The following is a 10,450-nucleotide window of genomic DNA, read 5'->3' as shown; positions in this document are numbered from 1 at the left end:
AACTGTAATATTAAATAAAAGTGATAATGACGTCATTGGAAAATAACATAAACAAAAAAATCTACCTTGTTCTAATGTGCGAAAAGTAAATAAAAATAAAGATAAAGTGAAAGAATAAAATACATATTTTTACAACCCTGTATTCTACGTTTCATTTTACCAACACTAAAATAACAAAAAAATTACCCCTTTGACTGTGTTATTTTGTGTGAGCTTGCTTGATTCCTTCTTTTTGTTGTCGCATACAGTATTTTGGTAATTTTAATTCTGACGTTTGTTGCCAAAACAGAGAAGAATGATTCGCTCGCCCGTTCGATAGTGTGCGTCTGTGTATATAGAAACAACATTCAGATAATGAATTTAATTATCGCCAAGCAAAAACAACACGCTCCAGCCAGAAAAATATGTACAAAATAAAAAGTAAAATATTTGATTGCGGGGAGAATCATTCTTGAAAGCAGACAAAACAATAACAACAAAAAAACAAATCAAGTTTAACACCAAACGACGGTCGGTAGAAAATCAAAGAAAGAAGCCCAGTGAGTGCGTTGGTGTGTGTGTGTGTGTGCGAGCGAGATTGTTGATAGTGTGGCCGGGTTGGTGTGGTGTCAAGACTATGCTGAACAATGAATACGGTGATGAACGGTGTGAGAAAGAATTATTTTTATTCAAATGTTTTTTTCTACTGATTTTCTTAGTGAACGACGGGAAGCAGCACACAAACAAAACGAATAGAAAAGAATAAATAAACCGACGTCAGACAATACGTCAAAATATTAATCGCACCCGCGCCTCTCTGTGTTGTATCGTTCCGTGCTCGCTCCTACACAACGTCGTTGGAGTCGTCGACAACGACTGAGAATTTGTTGTTTTCGTTTCGCTGTATGAGTGTGTGTGTGTATTTTGGTTGGTTGGTATTTTTCATTACGGATTTGTTCGTTTTGTGTGCCTCCTCCAACAACGAGACACGGCGAGAACTCTTTCTTTTTCTTCCACTTTTGTGCTATCGAACCTTATCAATAATTTCTCATTTCTTGATATATTGCAAAGGTATTTTTAATTAAATTTTAGCGAAATAAGGAAATTCGTATTAGCCTAAGCAGCTCTCTAGCTTCTTTGGAAGCTAAGAACTACATTTTTGTATCCAATATAAAGAATAATTTAATCGAACGGATCGGTGGTGTGCGAGTGTCTGTGATTGAGGAAAATAAAGCGTTGCGTCATCATTCTCGGTCGAAGAATTGATGTTCATTTTTCGGCCATCGAATAAACGGATAATAATAAAATACCCCCAAGTAGATTAGTACCAGAATCAAACATATCTTTGGCCAAATGGAATGTAATGTTTGTCGCATGGATCCAAAACTAACTTTGGTGTAACAACAATATCAGAAACGACGTCATTTCATTGAAGATTCTGAAGAGACAAAAACAAAACCAACAACAACAACATGTCCGTGCAACAATTTTGTTTACGTTGGAACAATCATCAACCAAACTTTATATCGGTCTGTTCATCACTGCTACACAATGGTACATTGGTTGATGTAACATTAGCCGCGGAGGGACGACAATTACAGGCACATAAAATTGTGCTGTCAGCATGTAGTTCTTATTTTCAGGTGAGTATTTAACATTTTTACGAACTATTGTAAATGAAGTATTTGTAAAGGATATTTTTCGTAGAAACCAAGTCGATGTGGGAAACGATTAGGTAGCGTATCCGTTTGAAAATCTTACACATATAGTCCCGATTATACGGATATATGTTTTCAGGCGAACATCCATACTACCCGAGTGGTGGTCAATCAATTTGAAAGCCTGATTTCAAAAAAACTTAATTATTTTTATTTGAGAATTTTATAATTCTTTATATAGGAATTATTTTTTTGATAGATTTCTCGTAAATTATCGATCAAACAATATCAGATTTATGATCGTTGGAAGGGTGGCATTTTGCAGTAAAAAAAAAATTCTGTATTTGTTTGGTGCATTCAGTTGTGAGTTATAGGGTATTAAAAATTAAAGTGTACAATGAGAAAATTTGGTACAATTTACAGTTTTTCTTGACAAAGGCGAAAATGCAAGCCAAACGGCTAAAATTGTGAATGGTGTATATGGTTCCGATGCTCTAACAGCCAATTATGTGCAATTTTGGTTTCGTAGATTTCATCCGGGAATTTTTGATGTTAATGACGTACCTCGCACAGGTAGTCCGGTCCACGAAAATGTAGATTAAATCGGAGAAATTATCGAAGTTGACCGGCATGTTAGCCGTCGTAACATCGCACTGTAGCTAAAACACACAAAAAATGGATTTCTTTTTCCATAACCTGATATCTATCTATATATCTACCTAGCAAATTTTTGTAATTCTAGTACTTTTGTACAGATTCCCACAAGGACGAAGGATCTGTTGTGAAGTCTAAATTCAGACGAATTTAGAGCCTTTGGATTATGAGTTGCCGGCAAAAGCAACAACTACAACACATACAAATATACAAACACCACAAGTATACGTGTAATACTCACGTGATGTGAGCATAAATATCGTATGCATTGACATTAACAATCTACAAAAAAGTGGTTCTGCATCTAAAAAATTAAAAATATGAGAAATCTAAGGTCCAGTGATAGGCATTTCAAAGTCTATTTATAGAACTAATTTCAGTTCCTCCCAATCCAGCTCTTACATTCAATTTAAGTAAAATATCATGTTCGTGTTGTGAACTGGCAATAGTTAAAAGTCGTGAATTCACAGTCGAAACCCGGCCTATAAATACATGTTATAGATGTTAAAATTGAAATAAATAAAAATAAAATATTGTCAGTCGGTGTTGCCGGCAAATATATACCCTCAGACTATGGCTTATACCATATTTGAAGAGGTTCCAGATTTGACTGTCCTATAGCCCATTATTCTATTCTCGACCAAGTTTGGATGAAATCAGATATTACATTTAAAATGTTGACACTTTGTGGGCAAGGTACCAGAAGGTGTGCAACAAATATTCAACCAGATTAAAAAATATTCAAAATGTTGACCCATTGTGGGGCAGGTACCAGAAAGAGTAGACCGATGAGTTCCATCTTTGGATTCGATCTAGGCTTAGATAAACACATTACGAAGTTCAAAGTTTGGTTGAAATTTAATATTCCGTTCGCTCTATATAATCTGAACCGATAAGTCCCATATCCCAACAGTATACCGGCATGATTGAAATATGTAATAGGTTGTGCAAAGTATGGTTTGAATCGGATGCTCTGTTCGCATGATATTTTAAAATAAAATTTCCACAAAAAAATTGGCTTTTTGTGGGGGAGGTAGCAGAAAGAGTGGACCGATTTCGCCATCTCCGAATGTAATGTGTATTTCAAAGAAATTCTAAGCTGTACACAATTTAGATCAAATTGAAAATTTTTACCCTCTATGTAGGATGTACCAGAAGGAGTAGACCAATGGGTGCTATCTTTGAAATTGATCTAGGCTTGGTAATGTTAATAACTCTTGCAAAGTTTAGTCAAATCTGATAGTCCGTTCGCAGAATTTTATTTTCAGCAAAATTTGACCATTTACCCTCTTTGAGGGAGGGAGGTACCAGAAGGAGTGGACCAATGTGTGCCATCTTCGGAATTGATCTAGGCTTGGTAAAGTCAAATCAATCTAATAGTCCGCTCGCATGATATAAGGAGATATCTTCTGGTATCTCCCCCACAAAATGGTCAAATGCCAGAAGGAGTGGTCCCATACTTCATGTGAACACTATTATTTACATGCAATATTCTAAAAAGGAGTAACCGCGAAAGTCAATTTCTGCCCGTAAGAAACAAATTTCTATTTGCGAATTCTTCCAATGAATTTAGTAACAACCTTGATACTGTGTTAGTTTACTATATCCGACTATGTTTATATTTTAATTTAATATTTTAAAATAATTTCATTATTTTGTAACTTATATTTTTCACAGATATCTAATTGAAATTTGTTTTTTACTTCCTCTTAATTGTAGACACTTTTCACCTCCAATCCATGTCAACATCCCATTGTAATTTTAAAAGATGTCCAGTACGATGACTTGAAAACAATGGTCGATTTTATGTACTATGGTGAGGTGAATGTATCGCAAGAACAATTGCCGCATATATTGAAAACGGCCGAAATGCTAAAAATCAAAGGTTTAGCTGAAATGCCCACCGATCCTGCAAATTTAACAAAATCTGAAAGCAAATCATCAAACGAAGCAACAGAATTAGTTGGTGGTGGTGGAAATAATGTTATGAGTGGTAGCGGTAGTGGTGGCGGCAGTGGCAACAGCAGTGGTGGTCTCGGCAACACTAGTGGTACTGGCAGTGTAAGCGACTCCTTATGGGGTAGTACAGAATTTCAACAGCACCAGCAACAACAACATCAGCAGCAACAACAACAACACCAGCAGCAACAACAACAGCAACATCAACACCATCAGCAGCTACAAGCACAGGCACAACAACAGCAGCAACATCACCACCAACAGCAACAACAACAATTACACACGCAGCTACAAAATAGTCAAACACAAACCTCACAACAACAACAGCAGCAACAACAACACCATCAACAATTAAGACGCACACCATCACCATTAGGCGCGGGCGCCTCACCGGCAACCAGACGAAAACGTTTACGAAAGTCATCCAACAATGGTACGAAAATTGCTTTCAAATCAAACAATGATAACCATAATAAATAATAAACAAAAATATACTTTTAGGTTCGGGTGAACGCACCAATTCCGAAGATCATAACACATCATTGGATGCTGCCACAGCGGGTGGTTTAACTCTATCACAAATGAGTCAAATGACATTCGGTAGTACGGCCACGAACAGCGCTCTTGGTGGTTTAGCAGCACATTCGCTGCATACAGCAAAACTACTCAAAGAGGCCTCAACCAATGACTTGGAACATAATCCCCAAGATTCAGATAGTTTAGACGATACCCATGGCCATGTACATATGCAAATTGTAAATATCAAAGAAATATTTCTCATAAAAAATCAATGTTTATAAACTATTTATATTTTTTAGAAGCCGGAAGTGGATATCAGTGGTGTTCAACAATCAATGCCATTGGATATATCTGGAGCCACAACTCCCTCGGAACACGATGCTCCCAATTCACAATCTGCACATTCAGGTAAGTGTATTTCACAGTTCACCTCACACACTTAATCCTCTGTCTGTTTAAAATCATAAAAACATCAGTAAAACATGTCATTAGGCTTGGGAGAAATGTTCCTATTTGATATAGAATTGATTTATCTTGATTTTGAGAATACAACTATGGTTTGTTGCCAAAAGTCGACAACTCATATTTCATGCAATAACAGTTGTTATCTTCCCGTAGTAAAAATAAATGATATCGAATTTATATTTTATAATGTATGATATATTTGCAGAATATTCGGACCATCTGTTAATAGTTGCAATGTTTGTTTCTTGTTATACAATCTTTCTTAAAGAATGTTTTAAAAAATAAATTTCAAAAAAAGAGACCAGCAATTTACCAAATTAAATTTGTCAAAATAATTAGGATGGCTACGTCAACGTTTAAAGTCCATAGAATGTGACTAAAAGGTCTTGTATATAACTTTTTAAAGATGTTCTATCCATGGGAGACATCTATACGATCAGACGTCCCAGCCACCAACGTCCTATTTGTGCTTGGTCCACTCACAGTCTTCTCCTCTTTTGGAGGGGCTTCCGTCGTGGAATTCGCACGTGGTGTAGGAATCCTATTGATCAAGAAGTCGCTCGCAATACCATTTCAATCGCAATATCAATAAACCTTTTGATCAGAAGGAACTCCTTATCCGTTATCGATTGTCTGTCCTGTCCGATAAACCGGTTGCAGTAGTTAACCGCTCAGATCTCAGTGGCATTGGCTCGTTTAGTGGTTACCGGTTCTGATGATTCATCCATCTTTACGATGGGAAGCTCATCAGCCCCAATTTCCACTTCGACGACCAAGGTTTACGTCCCTACACATCATCTGAGAGGACTCACCTTGATTCTGAAGAGTCACATGGCGTCTTCCTCCTCTATTAATGCTTCATAAAGATTTAAGTGAGGATTTAAGGTCGGCCATGGCAACTAAGTCTGGACAACTTGTTGAGTCGCCCAGGTGTCAACAAGGCTCCGTTCTAAGGCTGACTGCAAACCGTAGAACACTAATGGGCTCGAGATCGCTTGACACCCCAGCGTTAGGGAAATCACTTTGGGAGATAGTGACTGAAGACCTCTGAGATGAATATTTAGAGGCTCTACTCTCGCCTCGTCTAGTGCAGGGATCATGGGCACTCGGTCGACCATAGATTTTTAACTTACTGCGGATCTATATCCCGCATTTGCGACTTTTGCACCCACTGAAATATGGCGTCTACATATAAACATTTTTTAGTATTTCTTCCATATCCGACCACGCCCATCTGTTCCTCTTTCATACACTGATAACTTTTCCGGATCATGTTTGCCGATATGAACATTTACTTCTTGGTTCATTTGAGCCCTAAAAATTGACTGCCCATTATAAAAACAACCAGATTCCCCTCCGAGTAAAATGTGCGAAGTTCGGCTTATAATAATAAAGTTGTCGGTCCATTTCATCGCAGAAAAATATAAACCGTCGTCCTTGACCATAACCGGAACTTCATGTAAAATACAGTAATACTAAGGGATATCATAATACATAGACATAAGTAACTCCCATATCCGTGTAAATATTCCAATATAAGTATTATCCATTTAATAGGTTTTACTGCCAACATCTCCGGTCTAGACCCTTCTGGAGTCCATTTGACCCGTTTTATACTTGCCAATCTTCATAAAAAAAATCATGATTATTCTTTGGCAAAACCCCCTTTGTTCAAAATTTCGCGATGGTCGGGTCATAATTATGACATCTATAACAACTAGTTTTGAAGTTGTTTCTCCTTTCCAACCCCTTAATATTAACCGAATACAATAGGTGTCGTCTTTGGCCAGAACCGAACCTATTTGCAATTAACCTATCCATTTGCCCGATAGATCCATAATTGTGGCCTGTACTTGGTTTACAAATAATAATGGACACACGAACGGACACACATGTCAAGATCCACTCAGCTAGTCTAGATATGACCGGTATACAAAATATTTCGTAATATTTCGTGGCGTTATAAATTTTTGCGGCCACACAAAAATTTAATACCCTCACAACATAGCTGGCTAGGGTATAAGATAAAAGGGGCCGTTAATAACAATTATTTTTGAAAAATTAACATTTTGAGAAAACTATCGCAACTGTGCAGTTAACACTTTGAGCCCCGAATTGTTTTCTCGTGACCATAGAACTATTTCCTGTGTATCAATATATTGCTACTATTCTAAGTAGGAGACGAACAAAATTTGACGTGGCAACATCTTTGCATTCGGGGGATACAGACAGTACCTTCTTTCTGAAAAATAAAAACCCAAGATCAAGAGAAGCAAATTCAGTTTAAATTATTACTTGGATTCTTTTTTATAAGAATCAAAAATAATTTTGAGTGTACATTCCGCGATTTAAATAATTTGAACTGTATACAGAAATTGGTACTGTATACATGCGCAACGTATAGTCTTTTACACTATTTCTCTGTGTAAAAACCTGAAGTATATTTTCCCAACTGCTATATGTTAGGTGAATTTGAATTCAATTTAAGTGGAAACATTTCAACACTATAATTTAATTATTGTTATAACAATTACGAATTTATTTTGCTATAACTCTGTAGCTATTAAATGTGTCTCGCCTGTTACAACACGAAATTCACAACGATACGCCACATTAACCCTTTTTTCTTCAGTTCTATTTTTTTTATTATTACGTTTTATCATTATTTCCAACCAAAAAGTATTTTATAAACGAAAAGTTAAATTTCATCCAAGCACATTTGTTTTTAAATTAATATAATTCAGTGTCATAATTTTTGTGTATATACTATTATATAATTGTTTTTTATTGAACATACAATTTCGAAGTGCAATCAAATGCGAAAGAAAAATAAAAACGTGAATTACCAAATTTCACAACCTCCATGAAAAGCTTTTGAAACCAACTAAGTACGAAACAATAAACTTGGGAACAGGAGAGAGCTAGTCATAGCACAGAGTCCTTAAAACAAAAATCTATATATTTTTTACTTTAAACAATTTCAATTATTATCCTTGTTTATTTATTTTTTTTTTTAATTTATATATTTTTTCATAAATATAATTTTGAAAATTCAAATATTAAAGTATGCAACTTATGCAAGCAATAAAAATTCTTCAAACTCTCTCTTTCTCAAAGAAACATAATATGAAGACCCCCCAATAAAGTTGTTAAATTTCATTTATTTAAATTTATTGTTATAAACAATTATTGACCATTTACATATTGTAAATTGATCTGCTAAAGTAGTTTTTGCAAGTAAACTTAATATTTGTATTACTAAAAATTGAAATGGCTCTCTTTCATTATGTTGATGATGAAAAAACAACTTTCTCACCACCAACTCTCTTCTCTCTCCCCTTCCCAGGTTTACAATGGACGGTTGTTGAATCAAATTATTCACGCTTTTCGCTGCCATCCTGTCCCACCAATTTAATTGGCAATAGCAACAATCAAAATCCAAATGCCAACAATAGCAACAACAATTCAAATAGTGAGCAACACCAGCAACGTCAACAGCAGCAGCAACAACAACAGCAACAGCAAGACGCTGTGAATAGTCAACAACAACAGCAGCAACAACACTTACAGCAACTGCAGCAGTACCAACAGCAGCAACAACAAAATTCTGCATACTCCCCGCAAATAATTACGGTCAGTGGTGGCTATACTAATGCAGCGGCTGCCGCTGCTGTTGCCGCCGCTCAAAATATGTCTCCACCCTCACCCAATGATAGTAATATGGTTCAGTCGGTTTATAGCCAGGGACCGTCGCCGTCTGCATCACCGGCAGCCAATAGTTCGACAACAAGTAGTGGGAATAATATGACTGGAAATAATAACGCCAACAATGCCAATATAAAACGGAAAAGATCCGTTAATCCACAAGGAGATGAAAACTTCATTAGAGCTCTTGAGGCAGTGCGTTCTGGTGGAATTGGATTTTGCAAGGCAGCGCGACTCTATGGAGTCAACAATCGAACTCTATGGTTGGAGTATAAAAAGCGAGGTTATCCCGTGTCACGGCCCAGCATAAAGTCACGCGTAGTGAAACAGGAACCAAATCTTTCACCTTCGCCAACACCACCTGATAATGCCCAAGATGACACCAATGAAAACTACGACCATATGGCAGCAGCAGTAGCTGCAGCACAAACAGCGGCTTTGAACATGCAAATTCCACCCTCATCGGATACACCGACGCCATCTCTAATGTGCGCACCCCACCATACCGGTACCACCGGTGGTCCTACAACTCACCCTACCATGGGTGTAATGAGTTTTCTTGACACCCGCCACATGGACTTTCCAGCCAGTTTACATTCAATGTCCCGCCAGCGTTACATTGATGCAACCGGGGCCGGAGGTGGTGCCGGCACCGGTACTATAAATGTGAATCCAGCTGCTGCAATGAATCTACAGAGTATTAATTTTAACTCAATATAGAATTCGATGTCAACGTCTGCGGGACAATCTGCGACTATGTTAGCCACAACTGATGCGGCATTGCCCATAATACCGATGCATTTGCACCATCATCATCATGCAGTGGCGGCAAGCAGTGTAACAACAAGCGTTCAGCCGCCCTCCCATGCAACAAATGCAAATGCATCTATCTCAGTGTCTACGGCGGTATCATCAGCCCCCTGCCTAACAAACACAGCAACAGCTGCTGCAGCTATACTGCAGGCAAATGCCGTATCATGTGATAATCAAATGCCAACACCATCACACAATTTAATAGCACATACCCAATCGCATCATCCTCCAAACCATCAGCCGCCGCCGCCGTCAACCACAATATATGTACAAAATTATGCGACAGCCACACCGATAATAGTACATCCTACAGAAAATGCCACAACAACCTATATGGCTAAGCTGACACCATTACCACCGTCGTAGATTGTCTAAGCGTTACCGGTTTTTTACTTTTTCGTAAAATCGTTTTTATTTTATCTCGTCATAAGAAATATATTTCGTATTGATGAGTATATAATAGTAGCATATGTGAAACATGCACCTTTGTTTGTTCATTGTTTAATATGGAAAATCTTGAAAATGTGTAAATTTGATAACAAAGGAACAAAAATGAACATTTGTGTTAACTTCTATGTATCTATCGGATGGGCTTAATGACTGACTACTTAATGTTGGTTGTTATCTATCTGAAAATGTTCGTTAATTAACGAACTTATTAACAAATGATTTTTTTTATTTATCGACAATCATCGGTA

At 37.1% G+C, this 10,450-nt stretch overlaps 1 protein-coding gene across 1 annotated transcript; it reads left to right on the top strand.

Moving 5' to 3' along the window:
- The first annotated feature begins 1,399 nt into the window (after positions 1-1,399).
- On the top strand, positions 1,400-9,746 carry LOC133332072 (longitudinals lacking protein, isoforms N/O/W/X/Y). Its single transcript, XM_061540453.1, has 5 exons — positions 1,400-1,622; positions 4,011-4,683; positions 4,752-5,005; positions 5,069-5,177; positions 8,581-9,746. Exons 1-5 carry the CDS (start codon positions 1,452-1,454, stop codon positions 9,657-9,659), a joined length of 2,286 nt encoding a protein of 761 aa, XP_061396437.1. The 5' UTR covers positions 1,400-1,451; the 3' UTR covers positions 9,660-9,746.
- The last annotated feature ends 704 nt before the right edge of the window (positions 9,747-10,450 follow it).

The sequence above is a fragment of the Musca vetustissima genome, unplaced genomic scaffold (genome assembly GCF_032173495.1).
Source record: "Musca vetustissima isolate MV318-11 ecotype Yass unplaced genomic scaffold, APGP_CSIRO_Mvet_v1 utg1998, whole genome shotgun sequence".
In the NCBI taxonomy this organism is placed as follows: Eukaryota; Metazoa; Arthropoda; class Insecta; order Diptera; family Muscidae; genus Musca; species Musca vetustissima.
The sequence above is the reverse complement of the archived record's forward strand: the minus strand, read 5'-3'. Positions and strand labels throughout refer to the sequence as shown.